Source organism: Vipera berus, assembly GCF_964194415.1.
Source record: "Vipera berus genome assembly, chromosome: 2".
Taxonomy (NCBI): Eukaryota; Metazoa; Chordata; class Lepidosauria; order Squamata; family Viperidae; genus Vipera; species Vipera berus.
The window spans coordinates 115,521,901-115,547,727 of record NC_138203.1 but is presented as its reverse complement, the minus strand read 5'-3'; the positions used below and the strand labels follow the sequence as shown (position 1 = coordinate 115,547,727).

Genomic DNA, 25,827 nt, shown 5'->3' with positions numbered 1-25,827 from the left:
GTTTCTTATTATTTTATTATTTTTATTATGTGTTAATGCTGCATGTTGCTCAGAGTCATATAGAATTGGTGGTCTTCCACTCTCTGTTAAATAACAAATTAGAAAAACAATTATCATTGTCAAATCAGATAACTTGAATCCCATTCTTACAGTTCCCTGAAATGCTTTTTGAGGAAGACACTGAACTGTGTGCTGATCTGTGCCTGCGTCTCCTACGCCACTGTAGTAGCAGAGTGGCCATCATTCGCACCCATGCAAGCACCTCACTTTACCTTCTCATGAGACAGAACTTTGAGATTGGCAATGTAAGTGCTATTGGAAAAAGGGGTGTGTGGAGGAGCATTAAGGGGTAGGTCAGTTCCCCCATGTAAGGGAGAAAAATATAATATATATATATATAAGCAACAAAATATTTATGGTAACCCAAAGCCTTATAGAAACTGAAAATGTCACCTTTTCAAAATGCAATGAGCCATCTTTTCCATTGTGCTTGTTTGCAAAGCGCTTAGCACTTTGGGGCATTTGTCCTAGAGGTTTTTGCCTTGTGTTGTTGGTCAGTAGAAAGGGTTAATATGATGAAGAAAGCAGGAATTTTCTTTTCTTTGTATGTCTGAAATTTTGTTAATGCTAAAGAGAAATACCTTTCTAGCACCCTTTTTGAAACTTTCTTGTAAAGAACTTTGCTCGAGTGAAGATGCAGGTCACCATGTCCCTCTCCTCACTTGTGGGAACATCTCAGAACTTCAATGAGGAGCACTTGCGGCGCTCACTGAAAACCATCCTAACCTATGCTGAAGAAGACCCAGAATTGCGAGAGACAACTTTTGCTGAGCAGGTATTTCATGCAGTCCCATAAATTCCCAGCAAAAGATTTGGGGCAAGACTTGGGCCTTGCCTTGGTTTGCCCGTACCCAGCTAGAAATGTTACCTTTTTCTTTAAGACCCAAAGAACTTAAAACATCTTTCTTCTTTCTTTCTTTCTTTCTTTCTTTCTTTCTTTCTTTCTTTCTTTCTTTCTTTCTTTCTTTCTTTCTTTCTTTCTTTCTTTCTTTCTTTCTTTCTTTCTCCTATTTTTCCCACAACAACAATCCTGTGAGGTGAGTTGGGCTGTAAGAAAGTGAGTAGCCCAAAGTCACCCTGCCGACATTCATGGGGCCTGTTGCTGCAACCGTTGCCCCATCGCTCACTGTGGCTGGAGTTGGCTGGTCAGCAGGGGGTGCCACCTGGGCCAGGGCTTCTCATGCTTTGAGGTTGCCAAAAGCCCCCCTCAAGAATCCAGTCCTCTCAGTCCAGCTTGCCTGCTATCGGTTCTTCCTCCAGCTTTACACAGACATTTGTAACTAAATAAATTGTCAGACATACCCCAATCTGATCCCTTAGGAAAGAAAGACCCTTGACTCCATGTGATTGGAGTGAAAGGTTCTTTTACTAAGAAGATAATGAAAATGTTCCATTGTAGCGGATAGAGAAAGCAGAGGTGGGCACTGTTAGGAATTGTTGTGCAGAGGTCTTCTTGTGCTACCAAGGAGTTGCACAGACAAGGAAGGGTACTGAGAGTAGTAAGAGTCACACATTAACCACAAGAGTACACTGAGTTGTGAAAACAAAAAGTATTTTACTTTTGAGGTGGTGTAAAAACAAAAATGCACAGTCAACAATAAACAGTCCAGATCATACACAATAGCAACAGTCCAAGGAGTAATCCAAAATACAGTCTTCTTACTGGTCCAGAGGTCAATACACAGTTATACATGTTTATCACAGTAGTAAACCAACAGTACAGCAAAACAGAGCAAAAACAGTAATAGTAGAGAGAGCAGTGAATTCAGAGAGAAAGAAGCTACGTTCCTAGCTCCCTCTTATGGCCATGAGAACACTTACACACCCATTGGCTAATTAACATCTTAAAGTCACAACATCATGGTTAATATATTTTCAACCCAACATTGTAGGCTATCATCATATGCCTAACATTCTCCCCTTTGGGTAGAATAATATATAACCTCTTACAATCTTATGCACATTCTTTCACAATTAGCATTGTGTTTCACAGCACTTTGGACCTTCGTAAAATGGTCTGCAATATTTACATCAGATGAACAATATTCCAGTTGTATTAATTTATCTTTAACACATTGTCTTACATTTAGATAACGAAGATCTGTATGTTTAGATCTTGTTTTTATTGCAGCATTGTTTGCCATCTTTATCGCAGCTTGATTGTCCTCATAAACAATAAATGGATCCTTTACAGTTAAACCCATATCCAACAATAATTGTTTGTACATTAGCAGTTCTGTACATTACACTGATAGACATGAAAATTCAGCCTCCATTGTAGACAGGCTTATGTGCTTTTGTCTAATGGACTTCCATCCAATCAAAGAATCAGCTTACCGGCTGAACTACGGATGGCCCCCGACCTTTGCTCCTTCCGGCGTGATCTAAAAACTTATCTATTTGAATAAGCCGGCCTGGCCTGATGGGTTTGGGGTTTTAACATTATTTTAACTAACCTACCACATTGGGCACAATCATTTAACTTTAAATCTTGTATCCTGTATTCTTATTTTTATTGCCCTGTACACCGCCCTGAGTCCTTCGGGAGAAGGGCGGTATATAAATCAAATAAATAAAATAAATAATAAAATAAATCACCCAACATTATAGCCAATCCTGAAGTTGATTTACGAGTGCTTGTCTCAGAGGCAAAACTCGCATCTGCATATGCTGTAAGGATTAACTCACGATTTGGCTCTAAGTATAACAAGTAGTGAATAGTCTGCTTTAAATACCTCAATACTCGTTTAGCCGCTTGCCAGTGTCTAACAGTTGGTTCATTATTGTATCTAGCCAATTGGTTTACACAGTAGGAAATGTCAGGTCTTGTCCAATTACTAAGATACATAAGGCTTCCTATCAAAGATTGGTACATAGTCTTATCAAATACAGGACTCTCAACATTAGTGTCCTTAAAATCCATAGCCATTGGAGTTTTTGCTGATTTACGTATTTCCATGTTGTATCTCTTTAATAACAGATATTTTACTGGCTTGCGAAACCTTAAAACCTCTATTCGTTTTTACAATATCTAACCCCAAATAGTGGCTTATTTCCCCAAGGTTCCTAATTGTAAATTTGTTTTGCAATCTTGAAATGATGTCCTTAGCTTCTAGCTCAGTTTTTGTTATGATTGCAATATCATCAGTAAACAATAGAAGAAAAGATAATACTCCATTGTGTTCTCTTCTAAACAAACATGGATCAGCATTACTGGCTACAAAACCTATTGCACTCAACTCGTTAACTATACATATATTCCACTCATAACCAGATTGTTTTAATCCATAAAGGCTTTTCTTTAATTCCCAACAATCATTGTCTCTATTATTAGTCAATCCTGGTGGTATTCTTAAATAAATAGTATGTTGCAATGGAGCATGTAAATATGCAGTTTCAACATCCACATGGTTTACTACATATTGGTTTTTAGCTGCCCACACCAAAACTGCTCTCAAAGTAGTTGCCCTCAGACTGGGTGAAAACACCTCATCATAATCCTCAGTAGTTTGGGCAAAACCTTGTGCAACCAAACGTGCCTTATGGGTTACAGTTCCATCTACTCCCTTCTTAATTTTATAAACCCATTTACATCCTATAGCTTGCTCACCAGGTAGCAGTTTTGCTTTCTCATAGACCTTAAGATCCTGCAAAGACTTCAACTCCCTATTCATTGCCGCTTTCCATGCTTCCTGTTCCTTTTCAGGATACATCCTGATCTCATCATAGTTAGAAGGCTCTAAATCAACTTGACATATTACACTTGCTTCATAGCGATCAGGTGGACATCTGATGTGTGTTGAACACCTAGGTCAGACATGTCAAACACAAGGCCCGGGGGCCGGATCCGGCCCGTGAAGTGGTTTCATGCGGCCCGTGAAGCCATCCTGGAAACAATGAGGGAACGGCCCCCGCTGCCTTGGCCCTGGCCCAGAGACCCTCCTTCTGCCATAGACCCTCAGATCTATCCCACTCCTGCCCAGGCCCCTATAGGCACCCTTGATGTGAACGATGTAGAGCTGGCCATGCCCACCCAGTAGGCCATACGCACTCTAGCCACACCCACCCAGTAGGCCACGCCCACCCAGGCCATACCCACCCGGCGCCCTTGAGGGCAACCGCAATGCTGATGCGGCCCTCAATGAAATTGAGCTTGACACCCCTGACCTAGGTAGTACAGGGCTTTGAATTTCTGACTCCTCTCCTTCCTCTGATTCATCTTTTATCTCCCCTATCTCCTCTTCATCTTTTATAATTACAGGAGATGTCTTATCATTACTAACTATGTCATCAGAGAGGTCCTCAAACACTAGAGATCTGTGTTAACAGTTTCTTGTTCTAATCTATCCCAACCAACGTGCTCAAGGAATTTGGCACTTGCACTACTATATACATTGGTGGTGCCTTGTTCCCAGAAACGATAGGATCTATGATTAGATTCATAACCCACAAAGTATAATTGTCTAGCCCTATGTTGGCCTTTACTCCTGAGTTGTGCAGGAATGTGGACCCATGCTGGGGTGCCAAACGTGTGCAGATAATCAAGGTTTGATTTTCTACCATGCCATATTGTGTATGGTATTTTACCGGTAGAATTAACCACTATATTCAGAATATGGTTTACACATTTTGCTGCCTCCCCCCACAGTCGATCTGTTAAGCCTGAATCTTTTAACATGGTTCTCATCATGGCTTGTAACATTTGCCCACATCTCTCAACAAATGCATTATGTTGAGGCCTATAAGGGGCTGAACGTTTATGCTCAATGCCAGCTGATTCTAGCATATCAACAGAGCATTTGTTTGTAAATTCAGTGCCATTATCAGTTATTATGCACTGAACCTTTCTCTTTGTTTTCCTCTCAACGAATTTGAGCCAATTCGAGAATTGTTGGAAAGTGTCTGCCTTTGACTTAAGCAGATAACAAAAACCATAACGAGAGTAATGGTCAAGGATACTTAAAATATAACATGATCCTCCTAAACTTGGTTTCATGGGTCCAATTAGATCTGCAAATACAACTTCCAAAGGTACAGTTGTTTTGAAGCCATTTAACCTGTTTGGAGGAGTTGCCTTACTCTTTTCCTGATTACAGGCATTGCAATTCAAATACTTACTACATGGCTCCAGTTTAATTCCTTGTACTAACTCAGCTGTTTTACGTAGTGAGTTAAAGTTCACATGCCCTAACCGCCTATGCAATAAATGTATACACTCATCGTGTGGCTTCTTGTTCTCACATATAGAGTTGGCTTTAACTGTACTAACTGGGTTACCAGTGAGAACAAACCATTTTTCAGGTTAACAGTTACACAGGTTCCATTCCTTTCAATAGTGCATTGCTCCCCTCTGAATGTTACCACAAACCCAACCTTAACCTCTGAATACAGCCATTCTTCCTCCTCCTGAGAAACATAATACAAGATATATTGGATCCTCTGAATACAGCCATTCTGGCTAGGGTTTTAATTTCAAAGCTCTTTCCCATTTTGTTTTGAAAATAATTTTGTGTACATGTAATCTGAATATAAATTTGTTCCAATTTAAACAGTGATCAACACAACCAGCCAGTCCTTTCCAGTTAATTTTTAAAACAATTTTCTTTACCCTTAAAACTGTATGTTGTATAATCTTTAGCAAAAATTCCACTGTGAGAGATGACCGTTTAGGTAAGTTTCTATAGTGAAATGTCACTGGAGAAGGATGAATCCTGTACATCAACTTTCTATAACTTAATTTAATTTAATTTAATTTAATGAAGCCGCTGGGCGAGATCATTCGTGGTTTTGGGGTGGGGTATCACCAGTACGCTGATGATACCCAACTTTTTCTTTCCACCCCGAACCAACCCAGTGATGCCCTCTCCGTGATGTCCCGGTGCCTGGAGGCGGTTCAGGTCTTGATGGGGAGAAACAGGCTTCGTCTCAATCCCGCCAAGACTGAGTGGCTGTGCATATCGGCGTCTCGGGTTAACCTAGTTATTCCACCTTTAACGATGGGGGGTGAGGTGTTACCCCCCGTTGATAGGGCTCGCAACTTGGGCGTCCTCCTGGATTCACGGCTCAATTTTGAAGATCACATAGGAGCCGTGACCAGGGGGGCTTTTGCACAGGTTCGCCTGGTGCGCCAGTTGCGTCCCTATCTGGACCGAGACGCCCTACGCACAGTCACTCATGCGCTTGTGACCTCCCGTTTGGACTACTGTAACGCTCTCTACATGGGGCTGCCCTTGAAGACCACTCGGAGGCTTCAACTGGTGCAGAATGCGGCCGCGCGAGTTGTAATGGGGGTCTCCCGATACTCCCATGTAACACCTCTACTCCGCGAGCTGCATTGGCTTCCGGTTGCCCTCCGGGTGAAATTCAAGGTGCTGGTTATCACCTATAAAGCCCTACATGGCCTGGGTCCGGGTTATTTGAGGGAACACCTGCTGCCGGCATCAAACGCCCTTCGCCCAGTGCGCTCTCACAGGGAGGGTCTGCTCAGGGTTCCGCCGGTGAGAGATTGCCGGCGGGTGACACCCAGGGATAGGGCCTTCTCAGTGGGAGCGCCTGCCCTCTGGAACCAGCTGCCGGTAGAGTTGAGGACTGCTCCCGACCTCCGATCATTCCGCCGGGGCCTGAAGACCTGGCTCTTTGAGCTCTCGGGCCCAGGCTGAGGAGAAAATTTTAACTGGGGTTTTAATGTACAGGGTGAATTTAATGCTTTTTAATTGGTTTTAACTTTTGTATGTTTTGATTTTTAATTCCCTGTAAACCGCCCTGAGTCCTCAGGGAAAGGGCGGTATACAAATGCAAATATTAAATTAAATTAATTAAATTAAACCAATTCCCTTACAGATAACAGGTTGAATCTTAGCTTAGGTATATATAACATAGGTAACTGTTCATCAATGCATGGACAATAGGAATTACCTTCACCAGAGGCCTTCATCTTCCAACCGTTTGCCAGTGAAACATATTGGTTGCTGTTTTTCATATTAACAAACCTCTCTTTCACTTTAGTAATGCATTGTGAAGCCCCACTATCAACAACCCACAACTCGTTCTTTCTGGATGTTTGTTCACCAGAAACAGCCAAACCAATGCCCTTCTTAGCCTTCCCACTGCTATTCACATTCTGTTTTTTACCCTTTCTACAGAATTTGGCTATATGCCCTCTAGCCCCACATTTCTTGACGTTGTAAGCAGTGGTGAATGGCTGCTCCTCTCGTGGTTGCGTCTCTCTCAGCTGGTCTCTGTCACGCCTTCTTCTGGACTCTTCCAGCAGTCTCCCAGTAATGTTAGTCAAAATCAGTTCCTCTCTGGTCAGCACTTCCAAAGAAGAAACATACTCATCATAACTCATCCAAAGAGGATAAGACAATGTAGACCTGATGCAACTCTCAAAAAATTAGCTCCTTTTCATGAAGCTCTTGAAGAGTTGTCTTCATGTAGTTCAAATGAGTCAGCATATCTCCATTCTTTTGCAGACAAATTCTAAACAGCTTACGTGTAAGGTGTATATGTGCACCCACACTGTCGCGAACATAAAGCCTTCGCAAAATGTTCCAACACCTAGCAGCAGATGCCTCACCCCGAATATGGACAAGCTGCTGGTCACTCAGTGTTAGTCCAATAATGCAAATAGCTTTCTCATTTTTTCATTTAAAGTTGTCTATCTTCTTTGCATCATCCTCGTCATCTGGATCCCAGGCAGTAGTATCTGGTGAGTTATTAACTACAGTCCATAGTTCTTCCTTGTGCAAAAGCAAGCTACATTTTGTGGACCAGGAAACATAGTTTGTTCCATCCAACTGGGTTATCCAGGAGATGCCTGACAACTGTTCTTGTGCCATTTTACACCAAATAGCTAACAGAAACTCAGCTAAGATACTGTGTGTACTTACTCTCAGTACAGGCCTGGGCTCATAACCAGTGTTAGGAATTGTTGTGCAGAGGTCTTCTTGTGCTACCAAGGAGTTGCACAGACAAGGAAGGGTACTGAGAGCAGTAAGAGTCACACATTAACCACAAGAGTACACTGAGTTGTGAAAACAAAAAGTATTTTACTTTAGAGGTGGTGTAAAAACAAAAATGCACGGTCAACAATAAACAGTCCAGGTCATACACAATAGCAACAGTCCAAGGAGTAATCCAAAATACAAAGTCTTCTTAGCAGTCCAGAGGTCAATACACAGTTATACAGGTTTATCACAGTAGTAAACCAACAGTACAGCAAAACAGCAAAAACAGTAATAGTAGAGAGAGCAGTGAATTTAGAGAGAAAGAAGCTACGTTCCTAGCTCCCTCTTATGGCCATGAGAACACTTACACACCCATTGGCTAATTAACATCTTAAAGTCACAACATCATGGTTAATATATTTTCAACCCAACATTGTAGGCTATCATCATATGCCTAAACAGGCACATACCCCCTCCCCCTTGGGAGTATGGCAGAACCCAGAGAGAGGTGAGATTTGATTTTGGGTCAGAGGGGATAGATAGAAATGAAATAGGAATGGGTTCTGACATCCTGCTCCCCTTAAAATAGGAGAGATCCATCTGTACAGAGAACAAAACAGGTATATAGGTTAATTGGGTTTGTTGGGAAATCCTGTATGAAACTTTTTTAGCATTTTGGGTACTCTAACATGACGTTTGTGGACCCACTCATTCTTTGAAGAGGGAAGGTGTTTCCACGCTACTAGGAATTGGGTTGCCTCATGGTACTTCCTAGAATCTAGGATTTCTTTTATTTTGAAATGTTGTTCTCCTTCAACCATGTGGTAGAGGGGGGAGTTTTGGCCGTAAGGGCAACTGTTGCTCTCACTTCAGCAAGCTGCAGTGAAAGATTGGGTGTATTTGTCTGAGGTTTTCTGATAATTCTAATTCTACCGTTACTGGGCTTATGATTCTTTTAATTGCAAAAGGTCCTATATATTTTGGACCAGGTTTTTTACCGAGCTGTAGGGATTTTAGGTATTTTGTAGACAAATATACCATTTATCCTACAGTGAATGGTTTAGGTTCGACTCTTTTTTTTATCTGCTTGTGTTTTGTGTGCCTGTCTAGCTTCATCTAAGGCTTTCCTAATCACTGGCCAGGTGTTTTGTAATTGGGATATCCATTCTTTCAGTGATGGGATTGCTGGTTCGTTTGGGGTTAGTTCTGGCATAGGGTTGAAACTTTGGCCAGTGGCTACTTGAAATGGAGTGTAGCCTGTGCTGGAGTGGACTGTGATGTAGGCAACTTTTGTGAAAGGAAGTAGGTCCGTCCAATTCGTTTGCTGGAAATTAATAAAGCACCTTAAATATTGCTCAGGTACTGAGTTCAAACATTCAGTTGATCCATTAGTCTGAGGATGACAACTAGATGACAGCCCCTGGGTGGTTCCTAAGAGGGATAATTTTTTTTTCTGGTGTGAATTGCACTCCCCTATCTGATATGATGCGTTGGGGTGCCCCATGCAATCTGTAGATGTGCTGCATGAATAGTTTCGCTAAGGTTTTATTTATTTTATTTATTTTATTATTACATTTATATACATTTTCACAGTAGGGATTTTTGGGCAAGGGATAAAGTGCACCTTTTTGGAAACAGGTCTGTAACCCCACAGATTGACACTATTTCCATTGCTTTCTGGTAACTCCACTATAAAATCCATGGATATTTCTTTCCATATGGCCAAGGGATTTGCCACTGGTTGTAGCAGTCCGGGCGATCTCCCTTGCAACCTCTTAGCAGCTGCGCAAGTTGGGCAGCTGGCCACATAGCTTTCTATGTCCTTTTTCATGGATGGCCACCAAAATTGTCTTTTGATTAAATGTAGTGTTTTTACAAAAAGGGACGTGGTGGCTCAGTGGGTTAGGACGTTGAGCTTGTTGATCAGATGGTCGGCAGTTTGGTGGGTCAAATCCTGAGTGCCGCGTAACAGAGTGAGCGCCTGTTACTCGTCCCAGCTTCTGCCAACCTAGCAGTTCGAAAGCACGTAAAAATGCAAGTAGAAAAATAGGGACCACTATGGTGGGAAGGTAACAGTGTTCCGTGCGCCTTTGGCATCTAGTCATGCTGGCCACATGACCACGGAGACGTCCTCAGACAAGCGCTGGCGCTTTAGCTTTGAGACGGAGATGAGCACCGGCCCCTAGAGTTGGAAACGACAAGCATGCATGTGTGGGGGAACCTTTACCTTTTAGTGTTTTTACAATTCCAAAATGCCCTGCTGATTTTGTATCATGGCACAACTATATGAAAGTGACTCTCTGGGTGGTTGGTATATATAACTTCTCCCCCACCCATGGCAGTCCGTCCTTGATTGTGCACACATGTTTATTCTTCTGGAACCATTCATCTGTTTCTAAAGTTTTCTGGTTTGGCTACCCAGCTGCGGCTTTATTTTAGCTTGGGCCCTGGTAGTTACAGGTACTGCCTGTGGTTCAGGCATGAGTGGTTTAGAACCGGTGGGTCATGTGCTGTTACATTGGGGCATGCGAGACAGGGCATCTGTCAGGACGTTCTTCCTCCCTGGTAAGTGTTTGACCGTAAAGTGGAATTGGTGAAAGTGCTGGGACCAGTGGGATTGCTTAGAGGTGAGCTTTCTGGGTGTTTTTAGTGCTTCCAAATGTTTGTGATCCGTCCAAACCTGAAAAGGGATTTTATTCCCTTCAAGGAAGTGGCGCCATGTGAGTAACGACCATCCCACAGCATACGCTTCTTTCTCCCACACCGCCCAGCATTGCTCCGTTTCAGAAAGTTTTATGTACTATTACATTTTCTTGTAATAGTACAGCCTCCACCGCTACATCACTTGTGTCCGCCTGTATTACAAAAGGTTTATCTGGATCCAGATGCCTCAGTACAGGTTCAGCGGAAAAGAGTATTTTTAATCTCTCAAATGCCTCTTGGCACTGCATTGTCCATCTCAGTGGCTGGCTGGGTTTTACTGAGTTTTCCCTCTTCATTTTGAACAAGTTTGTGATGGGCAAGGCTATTTGGGCATACAAAGGGATGAATTGGCAATAAACGTTTGCGAAGCCCATGAAGCTTTGCAATTGCTTCCTCGTGCGGGGTGGTGCTCATTCCAATACTGCCCTGACCTTCTCAGGGTCCATTTTGATACCCTGTGGGGATATTTGATAACCCAGATAGTCTATTTTTTCCTGGTGGAATTCACATTTCGATAGTTTGGCATATAAGCGGGCAGCTTGCAGCTTCTTTAAAACCTCTCTGGCCAGTTTGACATGCTCCTCTTTGGACTCGGTAAAGATAAGAATGTCATCTAAATAAACTAGGACCCCCTTGAATAGGTGCTCCCTTAGCACCTCGTCGATTATTTGCAAAAATACCACAGGGGCCCCTTGTAGTCCAAACGTCAAAACTTTGAATTGGTAGCATCCCATTGGGCAATTAAATGCAGTTTTCCATTTGTCCCCTTCCTTAATCCTAACGCAGTAGTACGCTTCCCTTAGGTCTAATTTGGTGAAAATTCTTCCTTTCGATAGGTGGGATAACATGTCCTTCATGAGGGGTAGGGGGTACAGGTTGCTTTCACTGATTACATTCAAGGTGCGGTAATCCATGCAAAGTGCAAAGTGCCGTCCTTCTTTTCTCTGAAAAGGACCGGGGTGGCTACTTTGGACTTGGCAGGTTTGATAAATCTCCTTTCTTAGTTTTTGTCTATGAATCTTTTCATTTCCTCCTGCTCTTTAGGGCTCGTGGATTACAATCTGGGCTTCGGGGTTTTTGCTCCTTCAGCAAACTTCAGCAAGGTCTCGGTATTCCTCCGGCACTTCGGGTAAACCCTTTTCGTCTCCCATCGACGCTTTCTTCATTTCTGGGTTTGGTAGGGTTCCTTGGGGTATCAAGATCGCACAGTCCCCTTTTGGAAATCTGAGCTCTGCTGTTCTCCAATCTACCTGGGGGTTCCACTTCTTTAGCCACGCCAGCCGTAGGATCACTTGGCATTCAATGCCTGGGTTTACTACAAACGTTCTGTCTTCCTCGTGGTTCCCCAGAGATAGGTGGATTGGTAAAGTGGCCAGGGTAGGCACACACACCCTGCTATGGACCCACCTAACTGGAAGAATGAGATCAGCTGTTTCAGCCTCCTCACCTGGATGCCCAAATTTCCCACTAGCGTCGGGCTAATGAGGCAACGGGTGCATCCAGAATCTATTAGGGCTTTCACATTGATGGCTTTTGGCATGTAGGGGGCTAATATAGTCACTATCTTGAGGATGGGCGTGATGGGTCCACTTACCAGGGGTTCGGCCTCCGAGTTGTCATCCAAGGAATCCATCGCCCCTGCAATGTAGGCCGGAGTTCCCTGCCCACGCTTGGCTGAGGGTAGGGACTCTACGGCTTCTGTTGCCTTCATGGCGGATTCTCGTGGCTTGGCTGGGGACTTCCCTGATTTACTGGCCGGTGATCGATCTGTTTGTATTGAGGGGCTTTCGAGCGGCACTCTATGGTGCATTGCCCCTCTCTCCTGCATTTGAAATAGCCTGTTGACTTCTTAGCTGTGGCTGGTGGTTTTGCTGCTTCGCACAATGGTTCAGGGGTTGAGCAGCCCCATGGTTTTCTCGGTGGTGCCTCTTCAGCAGGTTGATCTCTGCTTCCTCCACCAGGACGTACCATTCGTCTAGTCGGCATGGGTCCTCTTGGGGTAGGCAAGCATCGTACAGGTCATAGTTTAGGCCGTCGTTGAAGTGGCTAAGGAGGATGTCTTCCGGCCAGTTCAGTTTGCTGGCAATGGCCTGGAATTCTTGCATATATTCAGCTACCAGCTGTCTGCCTTGCTTCACTGTTTTGATCTTTTTGGTCAGCCAGGTGGTCCTCGAATTGCCTTCTCAGTGAGGACATGAAATGGTTGAAATTGTGAAGCTCTAAGGCATTGGAATCATGCAGGTCCACCATCCAGTCTGCAGCCACCGCCTCCAGAGCGGATTGCATGATACTTGTCATTGGGGATGTCTCAACTGTATTCTTCCATGTAGCTGAGGACTTGGGTTAGGAAAAATCCCAAGCGTCGTGATTCTCCCCTGAATTTCGTGTCCAGCAGCTGGAAACTTTGAATGGATTGGTGCCTTCGTCGTCACCATGATGTCTCCTATCTCGTTTGGCAGCTGCAGGTTGGCGGGGAGTGGAGGTGGCCAAAGCGATAGCTGCTGTCTCAGCGGTCTTGGACATCCCCGGGACTTCTGCTTCCTATTCCCCCTCATTGTCTCTCTGTCTGCAGCCCAAGGTAATGGTGCGGCCGCGAGGTTTAGGTTTCTCATCCCCAAGAGAGCCGAAGGTTCTTTTCATCAGGTCTATAGCTTTCTCTAAAATCCAATTCAAGTGCTCTGCGCAATCCCCTTCCTCTTTGCTAAGGTGAAGGGATCTCTCCATTTCTTGCTTCCATCCGGGTTGGTGGCTTCCTCGTTTCAGGGTTACCTTTCTCAACCTTTTTTCCCCACTCATCTTTCTTTCCAGTGCCCATCGACCACCGAAGTTTGTGGCTGTGCGTTTCCACCACTTCTTTTGAGGAGTAGGACGTCTCGGATCCCGACAGCTGGCAGGGTTCCGGCTGGAAGGAGGGCTCCCCCTTCGCGGCGGGTTCTTTCTTCCCTGCCCCATTGTCCGACTTTGTAGAATTTGTAAAATCCCCTGGTAACGGTCTTCCTTCCAGGTTGACTATTACTGCAGATCCTGTCTAATGTCAGTATTCACTTCAATCACACATCTTAAGAAAGCAGAACTCTTGGAAGTGATTTCTTCCAACAGGAACTTTTATTAAGAGTAGTTGATAGCAGGCATAATAGACGGGATCTGAGATTTCCCGTGCAGAATGATAGGTTAAGGATCCCCAAGCAAGACCCCACTCCATAGTCCATCCATCCAGTGTGGGACGACCAATCCCCAGGTGTTAGGTCCATCGTGGGAAAAGGGGAGATCATCAGCCCAACTCCAGTTCACACAGCAATGGTTTGACGGCTCTTCACACCTTTCTCTGAGAGCGTAGAAATAAACCAGGAACGTAGTTTACATTCCTTATTCTTTCCCTTGTTCTAGCTGACAGTTGAGGGAGATAAGGTTCAGAGAGAGATATAAAGCAGGAAAGCAAAATGTTACATTGTAGTGAATAGAGGAAACAGACCATAAATGAAAGCAAAAGATTACATTGTAGCGGATAGAGGAAGCAGGCAATAAACCTGCGGGCACATCCCCCCTCCCCCTGGAGAGTATGGCAGAACCCAGGGAAAGGTGAGATTTGCTTTTGGGTCAGAGGGGATAGATAGAAATAAAATAAGAATGGGTTCTGACAGGTGTACAGAGTAGTAATATGCTTGCCAAAAGGAAGGGCTTGACTTTCTGAACATTTAATACTATTACAATGGAGATAAGTGTTTCTGTTTATTCCAGACATGAAATAAAAACATTTTGCATGATAACAGTAAGATTTCCATGACTAAACAAAAAAAAAAAGGAAATGGTTACCTTGCAGGCATCTTCAAGCTAGTATCTACCATGTTTACATGGATTTTTACAAACAGTTTTTCTTTTCTTTTTTTATTAAAAAGTTTTAAAATACATTTTATCTTTAACAATCCCCCCTCCCCCTCCCCTACCTATCCCTCCCTACCCCTACCCCCCTCTCCCCCCCCCGACTTCCCAGAGCTAAGTACAAGGTATAAAAACAAAGAACAATCATAAACATCCATATGCTAACAACAATAAACTCTTAAATCTATCGCTCTCTAGCTCATATAAGATAACTACAAGCAATATTAATATTACATATAAAAAGAAAGAAAAAAGAAAGGAAGACTTATTCAAATGCTAAATGAAACTTTTTAGTCCCATATTTCTTCTGGATATATTCAATCCATTTTTTCCACTCCATAATATAGCGTTCTTGCGAATGATCTTTCAAATAAGCCGAGATCTTTGCCATTTCTGCCAGGTCAGAAACCTTTAAAGTCCATTCCTCTATAGTCGGCAATTCCTCCTTCTTCCAATACTGACCTATTAAAAGTCTTGCTGCTGTAATTAAATTCAACATCAACTTAGTGTCCACAACAGTAGCTTCTGTAATTATACCCAGCAAAAAGAATTGCGGACAAAACTTTATCTTTTGCTTGAAGATCTTCTGCATGTTCCACCAAATTTTTATCCAAAAAGCCTTAACCTTTTTACAAGTCCACCATATGTGAAAATATGTTGCATCTTCGTCACCACACCTCCAGCATTTGGGCTGATAATTCGGATACATACTTGCAAGCTTTTTAGGATCTAAATGCCATCTATAAAACATTTTATAAAAGTTCTCTCTTAAATTTTGAGCTTGTGTAAATTTTACGTTCCTCACCCAAATCTTTTCCCATGTGTCCATTGTAATAACTTCTTGGATATTTTGAGCCCATTTTATCATACAATCTTTAACAAGTTCTGTTTCTGAGTCAATTTCTATCAATGCAAGATATATCCGTTTGATATGTGCTGGACCCTGATTTCTAATTTGCTTTATCAGATTTTCATCAGTCATTGTAAAACCAGTTTTCTGATCTTCTTTCCACCTGGCCCGTAGCTGGATATATTGAAACCAAGTTTGAATAATCTTCTCATCTCGCAAGAGGCTGTACGGTTTCAGACACCAGACATTTCTTTCCAGACTTAAAATCTCCTTATACGTAGTCACATCATGTTTAAAACCAACATTTATATTTTCTATTGCGTGTTTTGGGATTGCCCACAATGGTATCTTACAGTCTAGCTTATGTCTATACTTCTTCCAAACTCTCAACAATGCCTGTCTTAAAATATGCACTTTAAACACATTATCTACCTTCTTATCATACAACAAATATGCATGCCAGCCAAACAACAAGTCGTGGCCCTCAAGATTTAATAATCTCTCTTGTGTCAAATTAATCCAATCACTTATTCCTGCTAACGCAGCAGCTTCATAATATAATTTAAGATTGGGCATTTTAAGACCACCTCTTTCACGAGTATCCTGCATAATCTTAAGTTTAACTCGTGGCCTTTTCCCTGCCCAAACAAATTTGTTGATACCTCGCTGCCATTCCTCCAGATTAGAATCTTTCTTAAGAACCGGTATCATTTGAAATAAAAATAAAAATTTAGGCAGGACATTCATTTTCACTGCTGCGATTCGCCCCAACAAAGACAGTTGCAATTTTTCCCAGCTCTCCATTTCTTTTTGAATTTTTCCCCATAATCTTTCATAGTTATTTTTATATAACTTTGTATTAGAGGGTGACAAAAACACCCCCAAATATTTGACCCTTTTAACAATCTCAAATCCAGTTAATCCTTCTAAAAGGGCCTTTTGCGATGCTGTCATATTTTTGGCCAGAATTTTAGTTTTTTGTGCATTAACTTTAAATCCAGAAACCTTCCCATATTGCATTATTATCTCCATCAGGTCCACAACAGAGTTCTCCGGCTGGGTCACCGTAACAACCAGATCATCTGCGAACGCTCTCAATCTATAATCCTGATCTCTAATTTGTATACCCTTAATTCTTTCCGTATTTTTATCAATAATATCTCCAATGTTAACACAAATAACAAAGGCGATAACGGACACCCTTGCCTTGTGCCCTTCTCAATATTACAAGCTTCAGTCAAACTATTGTTAACTATTATTCGGGCAGTTTGTTTTTGATATAATGCCCTAATTGGTTGCAAAAATTTATCCCCAAAATTCATCTTATCTAAAACTTTCATCAAAAATTGCCAATTCAATTGATCAAAAGCTTTTTCAGCATCTAAAAAAATTAGCGCCGCAGGGATCTGGTTGTTCCTTTCCAAAACACATCAACTATATGCCTCACATTATTTTTCATTTGCCTACCACTAATAAACCCAGTTTGATCCCCATGAATCACCTGTTGCAGAACCCTCATCAGTCTATTAGCCAACACCTTAGCAAATATCTTATAATCTGTGTTTAAAAGTGATATCGGTCTATAGTTTTTTACTTGAGTAGCAACTTGATCTTCCTTCGGTATCAAAGAGATAAAAGCAGTTCTCCAAGACGGAGGCACCTTTCCCCCTCTCTGAATTATCTGAAACAGTTCCTTTAACGGCATTATCAACTCCATTTGTAAATTTTTGTAGTAAACCGCAGTCAAACCATCCGTACCTGGCACTTTATCCAACTTCAATTCCTTAATTGCTGTAAGAATTTCTTCTTCTGTTATCAATTGGTTAATCTCCTCTTTTTGTGCCTGCGTAAGAACCGGGATGCTAGCATTCTCCAAATATACATCAATATCTTTTTCATTAATCTTCTCCTTAGCATATAATTTAGAATAAAAGTCCAGAAAGGTTTCCTTAATAAGATCCTGTTGAAACACAACCTTTCCCTTATGTTCAATTTTATCTATATTAGAAGCCCTTTGCTTTTTCCTTAGTCTATAAGCTAGCCATCTACCTGGCTTGTTAGCATTGCAAAAAGTATTATGCCTAGCAAACCGCAAATTGGTTGCCACTTGATCAGCCATTAATTTGTCAAATTGTCCTCTTAATAGCTTAATAACCTCCTTAGTCTTCGCATCCAATGGGTTCAAAATCAAGGCCTTTTCTTTTTCCCTAATTTCATTCTCCAATTCTTTCCTTCTGGCTTCCAAAGTACGTCTGTGTTTATTATTCATATATATCAACACCCCTCTCATATAGGCCTTGCTAGCATCCCAAGCCATGTCCATAGAAGTATCTTTATTCATATTAATTTCAAAAAAATCCTTCATCTGCTGTTTACATTCTTCCACATTTCTCTGATTTCTAAACAAGTTCTCATTTACGCGCCACGAGCGCCTATCTCTATTGTCCTTATTGATCTCTAACCAAACTGGACTATGGTCAGAAATAGCTCTTGCACAAATCTTTACCTTCTTAATCCTAGAAAAAAAGTCATTAGTCAGCAAAATAAAATCAATCCTGGAAAAAGATTGATGTCTATCAGAAAAAAAAGTATAATCCTTTTCATGCAGGTGAGTGTCACGCCAAATATCTCGCAGTTCCAAATCGTCCTTCATTTCAAAAAAAGATTTAGGCAATCTGGCATGACTCGGAGAGCGCTTAAAAAAACCAGCCTTATCCATCTGTACATCCAAAACACCATTCCAATCCCCCATAAAAATAAACGATTTGTAATCCAATTGTGTAAGCTTTGTATGAAGTGAGCTAAAAAAATCAGCTTGCTGTTGATTAGGAGCATACAGTCCAACTAAAAGCGTTTTTTTGCCTTCTAGCAGCAAATCTATCATAACATATCTACCATGCTTATCTGCTTCAATTAATTCCGCTGATAAAGCGCTTTTAACATAAACAACCACTCCATTTTTCTTATTCATCGCAGAGGCAACAAATTGCGTGCCCAATCTTGAGTTGGATAAATACTTTTGGTCCATAACCCTAATATGCGTTTCTTGCAAACATATAACATCAATCTTGAATTGTTTTAAATACTGAAAAACTTTCTTTCTCTTCTGTGGTGAATTTAGTCCATTAACATTCCAGGTTAGAAATTTAGTCGCCATGCGTGGCATCCCGAAGCTGTTGGAGCACATCTTTAATAGCCCCTCTGTCTTCTTTGGGCCGCGCTCCTCCCACTGCTTCACTGTAAGTACGCTTTGAAAGTTCCATAAACTTCTGTTGGTCTTGCTCTTTTATTTGTTTTGCTCGTTTTAAAGCGGCACGTGTCACCCTCTGCTCTCCAGCAACAGCCGACGAGGCTATAATTTGATCCCCTCCAACACCATTCTCCTCTTTCTGTCCACCTTCAGCCTCTTGGGATTTCCCTTCTCCAAATCCCTTTGCAGCTTCCAGAAGTGATAATGGGGTCGCTTTTAAAACATTATTGTAGAAGTCACGCGCCTCTGTCACAGTAACCAGACGGTATCTTTTACCTTCATGCATCACCACCAATCCGACAGGAATCTCCCATCTAAACTTTATTTCACGTTGCTTAAGTTCCTGCACGAGAAATGCAAAATCCTTCCTTCTCCTTAGAATCTTTGGAGGAATTTCTTTTAAAACCAAAACTTCTTGGTCAGCAATCACAACTTTAGTATCATAAGCGGCTTGAATAACATCATCTCTGGTTTCTCTCTTTGTAAAATAAACCACCACATCTCTAGGTAGCTTTCTCTGTCTAGCAATCCATGAGTTTACACGAAAAACTTTATCCATGCATCCCTTTATTTCAGATGCTGGCTGACCCAATACTTCTTCCAAAGCCTCAGAAATCAGCTGCTTTAGGTCTTCTTTAGGATTCTCTTTTAAGCCCCTGATTCTAATAGCATACTGCATCTGGTGATACTGGACAAGACTCAATTCTCCGTTCATTCTATCCCTTAAATCTTCATTCTCCAGTACCTTTACTTCTAATATAGCATTCTTTTGACTCAGATCCTCCACTTTTTCGTCCAAACTTTGCACACATTCAGCCACACTTTGCACTGTAGACAAAATGTCTACCCTCATCGCACTAAACTTCTCTTCTATCCTCTCCTCCAATTTCTCCAGTTTCTCCTCCATCTTTGCCAACTTGTCACCCAGCATTTCTGATATTACCTGGGATTGTTTTTCCAAAGCATCTTCTAAATCCTTCGATGTCAATGCAGCAGGAGGAAGCAAAGCTTGCAACGATGTCTGTTGCACCGGGGAAGTTCCCGCACTCCGAAGAGTTTTTGAGGGAGGTTTAGCCGCCATCTTTTCACTTTCACTTGTTGCGCACTTTCACTTTAAGTTTATAAAGTCCATTAAGCTAGAGAGTAAAGATAAAAGTCCTCTTCACCTTGACCTCCTGTACCGCTCTGCCTGCTCCTTTTTATTCCAGGGTCTTTCCTTTTGGCAGGGGTGGTCGCAAACGCCTGGCTCTGCTCCAAAAATCCCGGAGCAGAGACGCTGAACAGCTGGGAGCAACCCAGGCTACGGGGGAGTTCAATCCTTCAGCCGCCCAAGCTTTAAGCTCAGGCGGCCCCGGAGAACTCAACCCCTACCTGGGGCCTCACCCCCTCCTCTTCTCCCGAGGAGGGGGCTTCAAATCCACCCGAACAGCTGATCGGCGCTGTTTCGGGTGAAAACAACTCAGCTGAGCAGCGGGCAGCCTGAAACAGCTGTCTCCGGCGCCGCGCCGCCACCGGAAGTCGGATTTTTACAAACAGTTTTTCATTATCATTATATAGAAATTGCTTTCTCCTTTTCCTGCTCAGGTACAAGATCTCATCTTTAACCTGCACATGATCCTGACAGATACAGTAAAGATGAAAGAGCATCAGGAGGATCCAGAGATGCTTATAGACCTTATGTATAGGTAAGGTCACTGTCAGTGCCTCAGTAGCGGAAGCAGTAGGAATACTCCAGAATAGTTTACTTTCACAGCCTTAATTCTTTGCTTGATATTTCCCATTGATATTTAGAGGTTTGGGGATAGAACTCCCATTGTTTCTGCTGATGAGGAATTACAACCCAAGACAGGCAAACAGTTGGGAAAAACTTAACCAATATAAGCAGAAAGGGACTTGTCTTCCATTTAAAACACTGAATGTGTCTGCTTTTAAAAGATAGAAAAGGTACAAAATGAAACTAAGGAACAATATCATTAGAGATCACCCTGTAGATATTCATGACAAAAACTCTCCAGCTTAAATACTGTAAGAGGGGGAGAAAGGCGTAGTAGACATTCAGAAAAGTTAAGACTTTTGTCCCTGACCATAATTTGCTTCTCAGGATAGCCAAGGGATACCAGGCGTCACCCGATCTGAGGCTAACATGGCTGCAGAACATGGCGGCAAAGCATTCCGAACGTGGAAACCATGCAGAGGCAGCACAGTGTTTGGTGCATTCTGCTGCACTGGTAGCTGAATATCTGAGTATGTTGGAAGACTGCCGCTATTTACCAGTGGGCTGTGTCACTTTCCAGGTAAGAGAAGAAGGCAAGAGCAGAGCATTTGCTGTATAAGGACTGAACCACTATGTCAGAGTAGTGCAACACCTCTAACTGTTTACTCTGTACTTTTATATATGCTTTTGAAAGAAAACATTTTAGGTCCTTCCAAGTTTTCTCAAGAGAACCAGAAACAAGAACCAAGCTCACTTTCCAGGTTTTCTCAATAGAATCAGAAATAGAGACCTAATAAAGCCTCTGTGTTTCAAGGAAGTTGTAGCTCAGAGGACTTTAATCTGATTCCCTAAAGATATTTTGGAATTCAGTTTATGAGCCAAGGATAATATGGTCAGTGGCTAAGAATTATGGGAGTTTCAGCTAAGCTATCTTGAGAAGACCAAGTTGCCCACCTCAATTCTAGATTGAGTTATTCCTCTCCATCTGAGTGGCTTTGGGAGAATGAGGCAGTAAAAGAAGAGCTTTACAGAATACAAAATAACAGAGTTGGAAGGGACCATACCATTCCAGAGAAATAGTTGTACAGTCTCCTCTTAAAAATGTTCAGTGATGGTGTCAGGTCCCCAAATACTTATTATTTCCCCTGCATATGTGCTCTTGTTTTGGGGATTGGCTGGATTTCAAATGGAGATTATGACTCTGGTGGGAGGAGGAATACTGCTGGTTTAACTATACTGTTTTAGCGGGATTTTCCCCAGATCTCGCCTTCTTTCCTACTGTCACTAGCCCCTAATAAAAGTTTCCTTTTGAGACAATGCCTGTTTCAAGAGTTAGCTGGATGGTTAGCTGAGGTGGGTCCTTAGAGATGAAGCACACACAAATTCTAGAGGCTATCAGTTCCAGTGATTAATTGTTCTCACTGTCAGGAAATGTTGCCATAGTTCTACGTTGCTTCTTTCCTTGATAGTTTTCCATCTGTTGCTTCTTGTCCTGCCTTCAGGTGCTTTGTAGAATAGATTGACTCCCCTCTTCTCTGTGACAGCCCCTCAGATATTGGAAGACTGCTATCTTGTCATTCCTTGTCTTTCTCTTCATTAGACTAGATATGTCCAGTTCCTACAATTGTTCCTCATACAGTTTGTTTTAGCCTCCAGCCCCCTAATCATCTTTGTTGCTCTTCTCTGCACTCTTTCTAAAGTTTCAACATCTTTTTTGTATCATGTTGACCAAAATTGGACGTAGTATTCCAAGTTCTGTTTGTCTCTGACTCGGTCACTCAATAATTTATCTCTGTTTCCAAGAACATATCTTCCAATGTGCTAGAAGAGTCTGCTGTTTCAGATGACATCTTGTCCCCAGATGAAGAGGGCATCTGCTCTGGAAAATACTTCACTGAACAAGGACTGGTAGGCTTGCTTGAGCAAGCAGCTTCTTCATTTACTTTGGTAAGAACTTCAAATGTGGCATGAATAATGCACTTATTTCCAACATACAAAAGCATTCTATATTGCCTTGATGATACCTACCTGATTTACTAGTGGGAGAATAGATAAGGAAACAGCTTGGCTTCCTACACACTGGGGGGGGGAAATCATGTCATGTTTTCAGATGTTCAAATTGAGCCATTTTGCTTACTAATCATTTAGAATGATGTCTGAAGTAGTTCAAATGGCCAGAGAATGGCATAATTTCTGCCCTTCCATATAAGCAGTTCTTGTCTGTATTAGCATAACACATATAAAGCACTCATCACATAAACCTGAACCATACCAGATCAGGGATAGAATCCAGGAGCGATCAATATTATGGACAGCATATAGCAGGACATTATGGTTAGAGCTGTAAGCTAGGAAAAGACTCCTGGCATCTGAGCTCATCAAAAGGCTGGCATGTTTTCCTGCTAGTTGTTGATTTCAGTTCTTGAAGGGTCTATGATAGCCCTAGATTTCTATACAAGAGAGTCTCTAGTTGAGGGAAGACCTAGTAAACCCCTTTTTAGACATGTCAGCCCAATTGATTTCAGGGAATGCGTGCAACTGTGGAAAAGGCTATTATCCATTTTATCCCTAAAACATGCTGTCATGGTTCCGATTAATTTTTTATTTATTTTTATTTTAATTCCATTTATATCCCGCCCTTCTCCGAAGACTCAGGGCGGCTTACAAGCTTAGCAGTAGCCTTCATTCTATGTATATGCCTGCTTATTAGGGCTTTCACACACACCCCAAGCAGCATTATTACAAAGTCAGCTTAATTGCCCCCAACAATATGGGTCCTCATTTTACCTACCTCGGAAGGATGGAAGGCTGAGTTAACCTTGAGCCTGGTGGGATGCGAACCTGCACTAATTGCAGGCAGCTGGTGTTACTTAAGGAGGTATTAGCCCACTGCTAATGAGACAGTTCAAACAAAATTCAGGCATTGTTTTATCTAAAAAGTCTTAATAATGAAATGAAGCATCAGCAGGTTGGATGCCAGAATCTGATTTCTCCTCCCTCTGACACCCCACATCATACAGAATCTCCCTCCCTTATTTACACGTCATAAATCACATGTTTGCAGCATTGACATCCGGCCCCCCTTACAAAAGGACAGATCCTGTAATGTAAATAAAACACAAGTTAGGGGCTGGCTTTTGGTTTGTTGGGGTGTTTCTCATAAAACTTTTTGATAAGTCTGTCAGCTTTCACATCGCTAGACTTCACCCAAATGGCTTCAGACATTGGGTATCCCTTCCATTGTACTAGGTACCACAATTTTCCTTTAAAGATTCTAGATTCACTTCATAATGGGTCTGACCCACTACTATGAGGGGTCTGGGTGCCTTCTTACGGGAAGGCCTTGAAGTGGAGGCCTGTAAAGGTTTCAGTAAGCTACAATGCAAAACCAGGTGAATTTTTCCCAAAAGTCTGGGGAGTTTCAATTTTACTGTGACCGGGTTGATGATTCTCACAATGGGGAAAGACCCCAAGAATTTCGGTCCCAATTTCTTGCTGGGTAATTTGAGACGTAAATATTTAGTTGACAGATAAACCTTTTTGTCAACTTGGAATGTTCTTTGGGAAGCCCTCTTTTTATCAGCCTGTTTTTTATAAATCTCAGAAGTCTTTTTTAACACCGTTTTTGTGTTTCTCCAAACCTCTTCCCACCCCCTCACCCATTGATCAAGTGTCTGGGAAGTGGAGGGCACCTGAGGGTAGTCAGGCATTGGGCTGAATTCTTTTCCTGTGGCTATTCTGAAAGGCATGTAACCAGTGCTGCTGTGAACAGAATTATTGTAGGCCACCTCGGCGAAAGGGAGGAGGTCAGTCCAGTTTGTCTGTTGGTAGGAAACATAGCATCTGAGTATTGCTCCACCATTTTGTTAGCAGATTCTGCAGCCCCATTGGTAGCTGGATGAAAAACAGATGATAAGCCTTGAGATGATGCAATTAATTTAAGGAAATTCCTCCAAAATTTCGCTGTGAACTGCACTCCTCTATCTGAAATTATTCGCTTTAGGGGTGCCATGCAGTCGGTAGATATGTTTCAGGAACAATTTACTCAGTCGTTGTGCAGATGGGAGTCCTTTACATGCAATAATATAAGCCTGCTTAGAAAACAGATCTATCACAGTCCAGATGACAGCATTTCCTCTACTTTTGGGTAGGTCTACAATAAAGTCCATAGCTATTTCTTCCCATGGTTGAGAAGGGTCTGCCACCGACTCCAGTAGTCCAAGAATTTTCCCTGGAATTCTTTTCATGGTGGCACATACGGTACAACTCCTGACATAGTTTTCTACATCTTGTTTTAGCCACGGCCACCAAAATTGCCAGCGGATGAGGTGTAGAGTTTTTAAATATCCGAAGTGTCCAGCCTGTTTTACATCATGGCTGTGTTTGAGAGCACTGAGGCGGAGGGTTTCAGGTAGATACAATTCTCCCCCCTTGTATGCCAAACCATCCCTGCATGTTAGGGAGGTTTGATTATCTTTGAACCATTGATCGGTAAGGAGCTCTCATTTTATCTTCTTCACACCCGGGTCATCAGGATTAGGGGTTCTACGAGGTGTGAGTTGTGCCGCAGGTTGTGAACTGGGGATAATTGCCTCGTAGACCTGTTTGCGTTCGCTTTTGTACTGTGGCAATTGGGATAGCACATCAGCTAGGAATTTTTTTCTTCCTGGTATGTACTTTAAAGTAAAATTAAAACAGTTAAAATACTGTGCCCATCGCACTTGCTTTGGGGACAATTTGCGGGGAGTTTTTAGTACCTCTAAATTTTTGTGATCTGTCCATACTTCAAAAGGCACCTTGCTCCCTTCTAAATAGCGTCACCAGTTTAATACCCCCACCTAATTGCGAAGGCCTCCTTCTTTCAGACTGTCCATCTCAACTCACCTTCCATGAATTTCTTAGAGATGTAGGCACAAGGTTGCAGAACCCCACTTTTATTCTTTTCCAGTAACACAGCTCCGACTGCCACGTCGCTGGCGTCTGCTTGAATTACGAAGGGGTCAGAACCGGTTCAGCAGCAAATAGTCTTTTTAAATTCTCAAAAGCTGGTCTGTTCTGCTGTTGGGGGAAGGGGACTGGGCATTTCGCTGCTCAATGCCCCTGCTCTCCACACTGGAAACACTTAATTGCTGGGCTTGCTCATTATATAAATTGTTCAACCATTCAGATGCTTCTCCCTCTAGGCTGGACACAATCACATCGACCATAGCACCTGGGTCCAGGTAGAAATGGGCCCAGTGATTCAAGTGAGAGCGTGCTTGGTTGAGGAAGAAAATCAGTTTCTCTGGGTCCCCATCGAAAGTTGCTCTGAAGGGTGGGCTCATCATTGCTTGCTGGGGCCCCCATTGCTGCTGGCCCCACCCTGTTTGTTGGTTCAGTGGTTGCTGGGGCCCCCACTGCTGTTGTTGTGTCTCCAGTTGCTGCT

General features: G+C 42.4%; 1 protein-coding gene across 1 annotated transcript in view; it reads left to right on the top strand.

The window, feature by feature from the left end:
* The window catches only part of DOCK6 (dedicator of cytokinesis 6), a gene marked incomplete at its 5' end in the record, with an annotated part of 204,374 nt that overhangs the window by 144,105 nt on the left and 34,442 nt on the right, over positions 1-25,827 (top strand). Inside the window, 5 exons of the mRNA XM_081316526.1 lie at positions 153-305; positions 677-835; positions 20,273-20,373; positions 20,790-20,982; positions 22,206-22,349. Of these exons, the coding sequence (XP_081172652.1) occupies positions 153-305; positions 677-835; positions 20,273-20,373; positions 20,790-20,982; positions 22,206-22,349 (750 nt within the window). The remainder of the gene's footprint in view (positions 1-152; positions 306-676; positions 836-20,272; positions 20,374-20,789; positions 20,983-22,205; positions 22,350-25,827) is intronic.